Source organism: Zosterops lateralis (assembly GCF_965231275.1).
Source record: "Zosterops lateralis genome assembly, chromosome: 5".
NCBI classification, from domain to species: Eukaryota; Metazoa; Chordata; class Aves; order Passeriformes; family Zosteropidae; genus Zosterops; species Zosterops lateralis.
In genome coordinates, this window is record NC_139766.1 from 41,579,756 (window position 1) to 41,594,241 (window position 14,486).

At 37.0% G+C, this 14,486-nt stretch overlaps 1 protein-coding gene across 5 annotated transcripts in view; it reads right to left on the reverse strand.

Annotated features, from left to right (window-relative positions):
* Positions 1–14,486, reverse strand: part of RAPGEF2 (Rap guanine nucleotide exchange factor 2) — a 180,940-nt gene that overhangs the window by 41,531 nt on the left and 124,923 nt on the right. For 4 of the 5 annotated variants that reach the window (XM_083860974.1, XM_083860975.1, XM_083860973.1 and 1 more), the window contains exon 7: positions 3,986–4,117. The exons of the other annotated variant lie outside the window; for it this stretch is intronic. In XM_083860974.1, coding sequence (XP_083717100.1) covers positions 3,986–4,117 — 132 coding nt within the window. The remainder of the gene's footprint in view (positions 1–3,985; positions 4,118–14,486) is intronic. 5 annotated transcript variants of the gene reach the window in all.

Here is a 14,486-nt window from a genome sequence, read left to right on the forward strand (position 1 = left end):
AGCTATAATATGTATTTGTTTATTAGAATTACCATATGTACTACAATCAATTATAATTATTACATGTACAGAAATTATACACAATCTAAGGTAGTAACATTATTTTTTCATACTACACTGACACTAGTGCAAATGTCCATGAAATACCTTAAAACTCCTTCAGTCCACGATTTCCACAGTGCTCTCCATATTTGCTCTTTCATTATCTACCACAAAATTTATAACAAAGCAGACCACATGTGTCACAGAAATCAGTCTGAGCAGTTTTCCTCACTAAAGGCAGAAACATGTAGCAACCCAGACAATACAGAGCAGGAACAGCATCCTCCCTTATTGCCAATAATTGCCTCTTTCTTACAACGGAGCAACATCTCCCAAAACCACAGGCACACAGAACATGGGCTCTGGAATTTACAGAGTAGACTAAGAGGCAATGAATTTACAGGAGTGATAAAGAACTGCACAGGGCTTTGTTGAAAACGCAGGGGTGGCAGTTCACAGGATTTAGTGATAGTTTTAGTGATATTTAGTGATATTAGTGATATTCAGGATAGTTTACCTGAGCTGTTCCAACCATCCTGGCATTAGCCAGAGACCTGCACTTCAGCAGCTGATACAGTCAAAAAGACTGGCTTTATCTTAGGGTAAAACCTCTTTGTTTGGCATACAGTGACTAAAGGGCAGGCTGCATGGACTCTCTGGTTTGAGAGACAAAAGACTGGTCTCCCTCAGGAAGAGTCCCTGAAGGGTGGACCTTTCTTCTAGGAGCTACCATATCAGAATCATGAGCAAACAAAGCTGACACCTTGAAAATTTCCAAGCAATACACACATCCTGGGAGGGTCTCAGAAAGGATGTTCCTGGTTTCCTGTACCGACAGTGGTATCTGGGCAGGCACCAGAGGGCATGTCAGTGTGGCAGGAAGCCACCAGTCTAGGACAGGATAAGGCAAAGAAAGGCTGGCAAAGAGCTGTGCCAGCACAACAATGTTTCCCAAAACAGGGAGGGGGGAATCATACACGTTCATGAGCTTAAATCTCCTCACTCTCCAATCGTCTGGTAATATATTTAGGAGGCATAGGGAGCATTTAGGAGCATATAGGAGCAGGTATATGTGTTAATTTAAGAATCATTAACTAAGCCTAGGAATCAAGAGCAAGCAGCCATACAGAGAAGCAGCAGCAGTGAATGATTTGCTTTGCCAAGTCAAAAAAAGACAGAAGCAAGGAATTGTTCTTGGCAAATACAAGCCAACACATGATCTACTGACAATCGGCATCCTCTTCCTCTCAAGTCACCCTACAGAGTTCATCACTTGAACTTATTCTCTAAAATAAAAATAACAGTATTTGAGGATCTTATTAATTGGCACCTGATATGTTTTTGAAACTTGGGTGGAGTAAACACAAAGGTTGATTTTATTTTGGTAAGTACTTTTTATCCTAAAAGAAGTCCTTTCATGTGCAACGTTTGACAAACAAATTTAGATATCACATTAATATTTAAAAGGAAGTATTCTCAGTTCAATGCTGAAAGCATCTGAAGATTCAGCTTCATGATTTATTAAAAAAATCTTAAAAGGCCATGAACGTATTTTCACTGGAAGCAGATGCTCTTAAGGCTACAGAACTAAAACTTACAGGATGCAAAACATGACATATTACCTCAGATTTCAACAGTAATGATCTAAATAACGGTATAATTTTTCAAAGAATTTTTTCTATCAACTGTAAGACAATAATCCTTCTAAATCATTGCTTTCTTAATGAATAGAAGTCCACATCACTGAACAGAAAAATGCCATTATATACAGAAAATAAGAATCAAAGGAATAATGGTCATGAGCTTTCCCTAAGACTTATCAAATTTGAAGTAAAAAAAATAAAATCTTGATGTCTTGCTTATGGTTTACTCCTTTTGAATAAACACTTGGGAGAGAATGACAGGACAAATAATTGAGAGAGAAAGATGGATCCATTCTCTTAGTTTAAAGAAAAAATTCTCTTTAATCCTTAACTTGGCCCTGGAGGATTCAAATTACAGCCTTTTTTTATTTTTTTCTTTTTTTGGGGGGGAGGAGCGGTTTGGTTTTTTTTTTTTTTTTGGAAGTACTTTAACCTAGCCTAGCCTAACACTGCTACATTATATTCCTTTATCACTGAAACTGAGGCCAGAAATTAATGATTTACCACAATTCGGGAAATCAAAGCAAACAATATTAGGTTCCATTAAGTTAAATTTAAGAATTTAAGAACCTTATCAGTTTCCACACCTGAATTTACCATTTCATTAATAAACATTCCTTCAAGTATATGTATTAAGACAAAAACATGAAGTTGCATTCTACAGTACATGGTCATATTTCTGGATGTTGATATGGACATGGGGTTATTATTCATACTCTGAAATTGTGCAATTACACAGTTCTTGATACATCTGTGCCAAGTCACCTTTAAATGTGGCATTAACTGCAGATTAATTGAAGACACTAGATAATATTTTTAAGAATGGATTATGCATTATGTTTGGAAATTCAGTTTAAAATAATATTGAAGTAAATTTCTCTGTATAAATACTTCAGTGAACCGTTAACTCTCTCCAAACACCAACCATTATGTTGATTCCAACACTGCAAATGAAACCAGAAAGAGTCATAGGCCAGGTTGGCAACTACAGGGAGAAATATTTTTCTGAGGTTTCTTTAGGGGTTTTTTATCTTATTTGGTTAGTTTTTCTTTTTTTTTTAATTGCACATAAATTCAATGATCTTTTTCACAGTTATGAACATTTAGCTGAAAGTCTTTGCAAAAAAAATACTTCCAAGTTATCTGAAGAGTAACTGTATGACTGTAACTACATGCCACCTACAGCTGTGTCTCTAGACATATTTGTTATTTTTCTGTTAGAGGGGAAATCTTTGTAATGAAAGGAATGAAAATCTATAGAAGACTAGAAGAACAAAACTGATTTTACATCATCTTCACTCTCACACTATAAATCCTAAATCCTCTCTGTCTTCAGAAGAAATTCTGACAAACATACTTGACTGACACAGGCTATGCCTGCAGTGATCAGCTAATTTGATACTTTTGCAAAAATAAACTTCTGCATTATTGTAATTACTGTCTAAATTGAACTCTGACCTTTTTATAGTCTATCTTTTTTCACAAAAAGAAGCCTGTAAGTTTATTCACCTGAAAGAGACTTTATTCTAAAACCACGACCACAGCTGAACTTTTATGCATCTGTAGATATGCATTTCCTGTTGTTTAAATGACTACATTTGCAATTTCAGAAGCATCTCAAAAAAACATTATTCCTTTTCTAGTTAACAGTACTTCATGTTGAAGTGGTCTCACTACTTTATGATTACTTTGATTGAAATATATTTTAATTGGATTTGATTCCTTCCTCTCAGTAACAAATTGGTACACTTCCCTATCAGGACAGCTCCTCCTCCGACATTGCAAGAACTATAAACATCAAGCAAAAAAAGCGAAAATTCCTCATTTTATTTCACTTTAGACTTTTTTCTAATTTATATTTAAACTCTACATCAGTTTCAGAGTCTCTCTAAACTCAAGCTGTTCCAAATGACTAGTACAGAGCTTTACAAGAAGCCACCTCAGAAATATAACTTTAAAAAGCATCACCAGTTCAACCCCTCCACCTTTCTGAGGATTGCCAGGAAAGGAAGCACTTCTAAAGAGGTTGGCATCACCTTTCTACAGGGTGGGGAAATAGAAATATGCCTCTCAAGCCAGGCCAGCACAGGCTGCTCACTCCATATTTGTTTTTTCCCACCACTGAATAGGTTCTACATTATGAATCCAACACATCTAAAGCCTGAAATCATTACAATTCAGACAACAAGTAGTTTTTTGAAGTCTGTTGTGTTCAGATATAAACTGACAAGAGGCATTCAGCTATTAAATGCAAAACTGCTGGCAATTGCACCTCCCATCAGCATCCCTTCCAGTCTTACCTGGTAGATATCAGAAAGGCTGCTGCTTCCTGAATCACTAGTGATGCTACATCCTGAGTGACTAGATGAAACGTGGGTCACCTGTGGGTGGAGACTGTCAGTAAGGTGCAGCTTTGTGAAATCTGCAGGAAGCTATAGGTGGAGCAGAAAAAGCATCATTACAATTTGAGGGAGATACACAGCAAAATTAATTCAAATCATATATGTCATACTTTACTCTCTGCCAGTACCAACTATGTAAGAAAACCACTGGGGTTCAAGAATGGAGAGGTCAAAATAAAAACTTTGAGTTATGCAGCTTTTTTAACTCATGCAGAGGTCAGCAAAATACCACCAAATTGTTGCAAATATAAGAGATTAAAGAAAAACACATATTTGAGGACAACATTAGTGAAGCAATATGCCCAAACCCTTCAGTAGCTTGCTATGGGGCTTGGATAGAATTAAAATGCATATGGATATTGTGTACTTCCAAAATCAGTGATTTCCTGCAGGACAGGAATTAACAACAGAGTAAAGATTTTTTTCTTTTAAAGATCAACAAGCATTGCTCTGGATTTGGTAAACTCCTGTTTCCCAAGTTGACAAAGTACATTAGAGACAAGGAAAATCCAAGTCACTGAGCTATCCATTATACTTTGAGCAAAATAATATGACAGCAAATAGGAAATGTGGGAAGACTGATACAATTACAAAGAGCTATAATCCTGAAATTAGTTTGCTCACATGCAGTGCTGAAAAATGAATCGAGACAGTCTATTTGATCATTTAACAATCATTCACCAGTATCTGTGATGTATATTTCTTTATGTGAGGTATATTGCTTTATGCCCACAGCTCTCATGAAAATCTTTAAGAACTGTAAACATTTCCAGACTGCAGAAAGCGAACTTTGACAAAGTAAAATATTTGCTGTCTGAAGAAATATTTAAATGCTATTTCAGGGGCAAATTACTCTTCTCCCCAAGAAGCCTGCATGCCACAGCTAGTTAACAAAAGTATGTTAATATATCTATTTTGGGGTGTAATAAATTCTTCAGTAATTAAAACCAAAAACTTTTGTTCATTAATTTTGTTTCAAATCAGAGAAGGCAGCTACTCTCATCTCTAAGGAGCTGTGTTTCTATGAAAAATGTCCCATGCAGTGTGTCAATCCATGTCAATTTTGAATGCTACCTCGGCACTCATTCTCCCTGGATGGAAATGGAAATAAGACCTCATTCAGCATGAAGAGAGAATAAGCCGAACAGTATAAAAGGTTAGGGGAAAAAAGTCCACTCCAAGTCACAGGAGAGCGTGCTTGAAAAAATTATTAGCTCTACACAGCTAAAGATACTGAATGATTTTACCTCTGTTTGCCTTGTTTAGTTCTGTTTATATGCCCTGAAAGAACCTTGGCTTTAGTATTTGCAGCAAAATTACAGACAACTCCAAACCTTAGTCTTATTTCGACTGACTGGCATTTCCTATTCTAATACATCTGAAAAGGATTTCTTGGTTATGACAGAATGACTGCATCAGTGATAGCAAAAATGGCTACATTTTAAATAATTCTTTCCTAGTATTTAGCCAGAAAGAGGGGCTAAAACCAGCAACCAAATACTAACAATCCTAAAAAGCTACAATAAGCCTAGAGCTAGACCTGATCTTCATCAACAAAGAAAAGGCAATTAAGGAAAGCAATACTCTAATACACACAGCCATGAATGCTGCCTCCAGAAAAATCTAGTTATGCTTGCTACTGTTAATGAAGTATCAGAAGGAGAAAATACAGCATTAGGGAGTGCATTACAGTATCTGTTGTCTTTGCTACTTTACTTTTCAATCTGTAAGTTTGAATTATCACACAATGGACCCATATATACTGATATTCAGGCCACTACACAATTTTTTTTAATAATTTCTGAGCCATTCTGCAAGTACATATTCCATAGGTAGAATGCAAGGGAAATGAATCACCACAGCTTTTGTAATGTGTCGCTGACTACTCTCAAAGTAGTCTCTCATAATTGAAGCAGTCCACATTTATTTCAAAGTAGAAATCCTACATATTATATTAAGATTCAAGTACAATTTGTCTAAGATTTACACATTTAATGACAACTTACACAGATATATTTTCGGAGTTTTACCTTTTATAAAGCACTAACTATTGCAATCCCAAATAAATATTAACTCCATAGGGAACTGTATATGAACACAGTGTGGCACCCAGCCAAACATGTTCAATTTTACAGTGCCCTGCAAATATCTCCATGTCATTAACAAAAGCATTCATTTTTTATCAATGCATTAAAAAATTTAAAGAACCTTTCATCAAAGCAAATCCAGTTAGTATGTTAAAAAGTGAAAGCAAGCTATGTCTAATATAATGATTGCACTCAGTGTTTTAAATGAACAGCAAGGATTTATGTTTCACTACTGCACAAGCAAAAGGAAGAGGCAGGGGATTCCACAATAATGATGGAATACACTGCAAATAAAAGCAAGCCTTCTAAATCTTTTTGGCTGCAGACAATCAGCTGAATGCTTGGTGATTACTGGTTTCAGGGTAACTCCTCAAGTCAAAGCCATGCTGCATGAGCTGGACTTGCCAAGTGGTGACAGAAGATCAGAAGCAGGCATTTTTCTTTAGGCAACCTAACTAGTCACTTTGATCCTAATCAAATAGGACTATTTACAAGCAGAAAGCACATGCTCACATCTTTGCAGAACACTACGTCTCTGTGCTACATGCCCGAAAGCAGCATCCACTTCAACTGCCCTACCCCCCAAAGTTAAGGTGAGAGACTACATGAAGTAAAAAATAAAATACAAAAATTAAATAAGCTGAAACATTTAAACTGTAAACTCAATGGAAAATATGTGTGAGAAATACCTGCATTTCTATTTTAGTCATGTACTGCTGTCGAAAATATTTAATATTTGCATTGTAGACAATGGAGAAAAGTAAAGTACTGATAAGAATGAAAACACACACCTGGGTCTTACAAGTCTTATATGCAAGTGTGGTGGGCTTGACACCAGATGCCCACCAAAGCCCCTCTGTCACTTTCCCCAGCTGGACAGGGGAGAATAAATACAACAAAAGGCTCATGGGTAAGGACAAAGAGAGATCACTTCTGAGTTACTGTCATGGGCAAAACAGACACAGCTTGGGGACAAATTAATTGAATTCAATATCAATAGGATAATGAGAAATAAATCCAAATCTTAATACCTACCACCCTTCCCTTCTTCCTAGGCTCAGCTTCACTCACAAATTCTCTACCTCCTCCCTTGCAGTGATGGGGATGGGGCAGAGAATGGGGCTGTGGTTAGTTCACCTCACACTGCTTTTACTACTCCTCCCTCCTCAGGTGGAGGACTCTCACACTCCAAAAGAGGCAGTTCTCCATTATCATTCTCAAAGTGAACCCTTCTTCACAAATTGCTCTGTGAGGTGTGGTTCCCCTTGAGGTGTGGGTCCCCTCTAGGGTCACAAGCCCTGCCAGTAAACCTGTTCCAGTGTGAGCTCCTCTCTCCACAGGGTCACAAATCCCACCTGGAGCCTGTTCCAGCATGGGCCTTCCAGAGCCATCCACCTGCTCTGGTGTGGATGTCCTCCAAAGGCTGCAGGTGGATCTTTACTTCCCTGTGGATCAGCACAGGCTGCAGAGGTACAGCTGCCTCACCGTGATCTGCACCACAGGCTGGGTAAATCTCTGCTGAGACACCAAGAGCACCTCCTGCCCTCCTACTGCTGACCTTGGTGACTGCAGGGCTGTTCCTGTCACACTCTCATTCCTCTCTTCTGTGGCTGCAATTGCACAGTTTTTGTTCCCCTCCACCCCCTTTCTTAACTGTATTATCCCAGAGGTGCTACCATCCATCACTGGTGAGTCCAGCCTTGGCCAGTGGCAGGACCATCTTGGCACCAGCTGTCCTTGGCTCCATCAGACACGGGGGAGCTTCTGGCAGATTCTCAAAGAATCCAACCCTGTGGCCCCACACTACCAAAATCCTGCCACACAAACCCAATACCAGCCAAACCTTTTATTCCTGGAGCACAACGTTTGGTAAATGTTTTTCAATTAAGCAGAACGAGGACAAAATGCAACATTTAACAACCAGCAAAAAGCTGTCTACCCCAAACCAGGATATTTACATCCAATTTCTTAATTGCAGTGGGACATGATTAAAGAATAACATCATGAAACCATGCTATTATAAGTCAGTGAAAAAATTTCCTAGGAACCATCTCTGGGCAGTTAACTTCACAATAATAGGCATGTTTGTTGTGCTAATGAGTATCACTTCATTATTAAATTATTAAGAACTCAGGGCTTGTATTATTCTAGAGTTTAATATTGACTTTAGTATTTAGTATAACAGAAAAAATAAAAGTTTTGAAGAATATACTGGCTAGATCTAGCACATGCTTTATCCACCAGACCATAAGCAGTATGAGAAAGCCTAAGGACCCACCCCCAGCCTCAGAAACATCACCTATCACAGACTGACACCACCACAAAGGGCATCAGAACTGAATTCTCACTTTTAGCTTGTTTTCCATTTCCATTAAATAACGGCTAGTTTTAAGATGTCATTCAAAGTAATAAGGATCAAAAGCAACTTGTGTATTTTACATAACAAGCACCACACTTAAATACAGCTTTGCTGAAGCCAACACCTACAATATTTTTTAGCTTCATTATTGAATACTTTTAGTCACACCATCAGAAGGAACTGGCACACAGAGTAATAACGTAGCAGGGTAATTTAGAAAAATTAATGCATGATTTGTTCTTAAGTAAACATAGTTTCACAACAGAGTATATGTTCAGTAGTTTAAATAATTAATAATCATTAAAAGGGTCAGAAACTGTCCTGATAACCTAGTCTCAAGCATAACCTTTGTAAGTGACAAACATTAAGGTGATATATGCACAGCTCTAATCATGTGTAACACGGACAGAAGTTTCTAGTACAAACCACAACCTGATAAAATAGTTACCATCTAAGCCCCAGTCTTAATTTGACAGAGGTGAAAACAGTATTTGATATTTATAATGTAGCTCTTAATACACAAGAATACCTACATATGTGCACACATTTATACAGATTGCACACGTGGAGAGAAACCAGAGTTAAAACAATACATCCAGGAACTCCCAATTTTTACATCTTGAAAACCCTAAACCAAAAGAAAACTTAAACAATTATGTGAAACTATCTTAAGGGCAAAGACATATATCCATTTAGAACTGTACGATACTGCAAACCCTATCACATCTTCCTATCTTAAAAGCATCATTTTATTACTTCCACCCTCAAAGTGAGTCACCGTGTTATGCATGCAAAACTAACAATTACTTTGCTCTGAATATGTTCCTCCTATTTTAAGAACATCATGATTTTCTCCTACCCTTTCAGGCCTTTCATTACAACAAAAGGCATCTTCTACTCAAGGAGTCACTGTACTGACTTACAAATATTTACAAATATATTTTTAGAAATTAAATAAATGTTGGGAATATTTAATGGATAAGAAATGAAAATCCTTGGATACCGCATAAAAATGTATGAGAACAGTCAAAAAATAAGTGAAATTACACTAAAACATTATCTTTCTTTAAATAGTATATTTTGTTTGTTTTGTTTTTGGTTTTGTTGGGGTTTTTTTTTCATTTGGAGTTTTATTTTTTAAAATGCAGTTATATCTGAAGCATAAATGCAACAATGTGAAAGACAAACACGAGAATGTCATTTTAAATTACTAGATGAATTCTGGTTGGAAAGCTTCAATACAGCCACTCATTTTAAGGCAAACATATCAGCAAGGCTTTTATAAACAAGGTCTTCTACTTGTGCTGAAGGCTGCTCAGCACTTTATGAAAGATTTATAAAGCCTGCAAAGTGACTGAAGTACATCTGCAAAAAAGATGGGATTAAAGAGAGCAGAGGTGTAACACTGTTATGCAACTCCCAATGAATGATTTTATATGTAATTAAGCGCCACTGAGCCAGGCTAAGCAAGTTGACATAAACTACACAAACTATCACCTTGATAGCCTCAGTTTCCTCTTTCTGAAATTAAAGAAACACAAGCAAGCACTGATCCATCAACCTGCAAACACATGCATCTGAGCACTTTTTCTTTAGCAACTTTTTACTAATAAAATAATAAAAGCTACTATACAGTAAAAGGCACCATTAAATAATTTTGAAAAAAAGGTTTTTATTCCTTTTATAGATGACACACATAGTCCCACAAATCTAAGTAAACTACAACAAACTTATTTTGGGATTCTCTTTTTTTTTTTTTCACGGAGAGAGAACAGCAGGCAAACAAAAGCAATACTGTGCCGTAGTCTTTCTCATTATTTTTTCCCCTCTTGAGACAGAAATCCTAAAACTTTTATTGCACTACAAAAGTGTAGATCACAAAGGCAGTATTCAACATCTTCTATATTAAATGTCTGTACATCTGTTGTATTTTGTATTTTAAAGCTATGCCCACATTTGTGGTATTTAATAAGACAAGGAAGAACTATTTGTAATTATGCTGGGGATTCATCAACATGCTATTTCAACATAATTCTTTCACTAACCAAGAGAGACATCAAGGAAAACATTTTTATGGTTGAGTGATTTTAAACACAGCAGTCAATGTAAGTAATTACAGAATAATAAAGTAATTTCTATCGATTCTTTCTACAGACCTGATGCAGGCTGACATGTCCATGCAGAGTTAAATTTAAACTAGAAGTGTAAACTATATACAACTAAAATTAGGATGCAATTCCCAGGGAAGCAGCATTTCCTTGCACCTAGGCATGGAAAAGACTGAGAAGCTTCTATGTATTTTTCTACGAAAACTTCTGCAAGACTTAAATAAAAACCTCCTGACTTGAACTATGTCTTCTGTATAATCGCTCACTTTACACAACAATACCTCGTGTATTTTCAGTCTCCAGAGTTTACTCGAATAGACATCCTTCTGTGAAACTGTGAAACTTCATAGAGACCTACTCTTAAAAATGTTCTTGAATCCAGCACAGGACACGACCTCTGTTCTGAAAACATTGCTTGTAGATAGTATTGCTGTTAAACAGTTGTTTGTATAGAAAGCCCACAGCAGAACACCTCTAACAAAAACCCAAACCAAATGAAAAACAAAAAGAAGGAAAGAAAAGTATTATAAGGACCTTTCACAGCAAGTTCTTAATTCTTTTATCCACTGATATTTTTGCTACAGCTAGCCTCCCAAAAAAACTCTTCAGAGGTTCAAGCTAATGCAATGTGAGCTGCTGGTCTCAGGGAGAGGGCGAGAGAGCGGGAATGCACAGGAAACTTCATTTTGCTTCCATTACAAAACACACACTGACTGCCACTTACTGCACATCTCATAGTTCTCAGCAGCTAATCCTATGAGCACTTCATGCCTCGAATCCTTTATTTGAAGGATTATTGACTTCTGCAGAGAGACAGGGGTGGTAAAATTTAAATGGGTGTCTGGGGAATGAAGAAAAACCTCTTAGAAGCAACTCTTTTTAAAGGAAAAGTAAGAAATGCATCACTGAAACATATCCATTCTTATTTAATTTAACTACGTTCTCTGTTGTATGTCCAAATGTGTTAGCATTTGTTCTTCCTTTTGGAAGTTTTTGAGTCAAAGATCTGATGCAGCATTTCATATTCCAAAGTGTCTTCTACAGAAAATCTGGCATAAACACTATTCCTCCAAGAAACACGAATGTCAGTTTATTGGCAACAGCTCAAATTAAGTGAGGTAAAAAAGAAAAACTGTTTTATACAGGTGTTTTCCAAAACTCCAAATACAAAAGAAAAACAGCAGGATGGATTTGAACTGAATCATACTAAACTAAACTAAATAATGTTAAATAATTTTCTGAAGTTTTTCTCAGATTTCTTAAAATCCAAACTCAAACATTTACAACATATTCTCGATGAACAGAATAAATATGCAAGATCAAAATAGTTTTATTCACCATTTACTCAGAAGCCTGTCTCAGAAAATATCTGGTAAAAGTGGAACTTCTTCATTGGTCAACAAAGGATAATTCAGTACTTTTAAAATATGGACTCTGGTTTTAAAGTTAGACCCGTTCTGCTGTGAGCACCAAGCTAAAAAAACTGTTCTTCAACTGTTTTGACTGTGCACATACATTTAAGTACCGATAACTCTTTGACATCCTTAAGACAGGTAGAAACATGGTCTGATAACTTTTTTTCCAAACAGTAAGTAGGATTTTCAAATTTCAGAATTTTTTTTTTGTGTGTGTGTGTGTTTTTGTTTGTATTTTTGTTAAGCGCCTGGTATTTTATATTATTTTGATTGCTTTGTTCCATAAAGTGATCAGATTTAGGTCAAATCCTATTCTCAGTCACTTTGGACTACTGTGAGTAGCAGAATCTCTGTTCCAGTGTATAAGGTCTGCACATGTCCCTGTATCATAGGAGTCCCTATTCCATAAGAGACAGCCTCCCACCCTTGGTAGCACCCTGCCACCCCACCAATAGTATTTACAAATCCTGAGAGAGCCTGCACAGCCCACACCCTCCCACAAACTAACAGCTTCCCAATAACACTGAATAAAATTGGGAAGGGAATTCATCCTGTGGAAATCTACATAATGAAAACCAACAAGCAGGGACAGGCACTCACTGATGAACTGCTTTTTAGGTTGAAGGAATGACTGTTCTGAGGCATTTCAACTGACTTTGAAATATCTCTAGGGAAAGAGAATAGAAAACTGAGCTCAATCACTGACCTTCTGTAAAGGCTCCCCATTATTTAATATACATGGATGAGAAAACAATAAAGCTTGACTTTGCAGAGATCTCTCTCTTGGGAAAAACTGATTTCTTACTAAGAAAATGCATGGTTTTTTCCCACAGTAAGTATTTCTAAATACTTCCTTTTGTGGCTGTTTGGGTGCTTAGTACACTGAGAACTACTGCTGGGTTGCAAACTAAACGGCCCACTTTCAGGGCTTTCAGAGGCTTGTAAGGTTAAATTTTGAACTCTTTGGCCTATTACAAGTAACTGTGGGAGAGGAAGGAACAGAGAACCTGGTCACAAACTTTGTTTCCACAGGAAACCAGACAAAAGACTCATGCCTAGGGAAATAAAAGCAAAAAAAGTTCAAGAACACTTTATGTGGGCACATATGTTTACAGGAAATGTCAATTCAAACATCTTCAAGGAAGATGTTTTAAATCCTGCAGAATATTTTAAATAAATAGTAGAATGCTTGCGTATACCTCACATACAGACTCATTCTGGATTTCTTACACAGCAGTCTCTCAAGCGGACATGGGGGATGCTAAAGAGCAATTACACCAGCAAGAGTAAAAATGAAGGCACCTGAACCCAGATTTTATTTTCGGCTTTAAAGCACCACTCAGAATTGAAAATCACAACAGAAAAGTAAAGATTTTAGCCTAGAGGTGAAAAAATATATCCTGGGCATATCCTAAATGGTTAAACAAAGACTATGAGATGCCTACAGTTCCAAGTGCTGAAGCCTCCCCATCAGTAGGCTGTTCTTACACCACATCATACGTTGGTGATGGGGTTTTTTATACATGATCACAGAATACTTCACAATGACAGTGTTCCAGCCACTCTAACAAAGCTTAGTGAAGTTTTTCAAACATTCATTAAGTGATAGCTCAGTTGAACCAAACCCATTCAATCTGAACTACCGCACTTCAATACTGAACCATATAACTGAATTTTACTGCACTGAGCCAACTTAAAATAGTAAAAGAAAAGTTAATTGATTCTAGAATAAAGAAAAATAAATTAAGGGCTACTCAGGTAATTGTTATTTTTTTAAAGATGAGATATGAAAGATGGATATACAAAATATCTTAGAACTCCCCACTTTCCAAGTGGAGGAAAAAGCCTGTTGGCATCACTGTGCAAAAAGACACTGTTGATACAAGAGATGAGCAGTAGGAAGAGATGTGAAATCATGCACTTTAAAACAAAAACCAACAACCTGGTAAATTCCCTGTCAGAAATGACTGTGACAAAGTTTCCATGCATCAGCTGATCCGAAGGTGACTGAAATGTTCAGGTGATGCAGCAGAAGGAGAACCCAATATGATCACAGCATGAACCCTCCAGAAATACAGTTCTGGGCTCTTCTCCACAACCCCAGCAGAGACCTTATTTGGAAATGTTGCACACATTCCCAGCTGTGTGTTTTAAATAAAGATGGCTTAAAGCCATACACATACACAGAGTCAGAAAAAACCTATCAGGATTATGAGAAGAAGAAAAACTAATACTTGACAAAGTGCAGGAAGAGCACAGCTTTTTTCAGCCCACACTGAGAGAATGATCACTATGCAGAAATAGAAAGGAGGAAAAAGAAATATTTCCAGTAAAAGGCAATGCAGGTGTAAAGCCTAATGAGCAGGAAGCTGAAAGAAGGCTGCTATCTAATGAGCCACAGAGATTCTCCAAACCAGACTCCACAGGAGC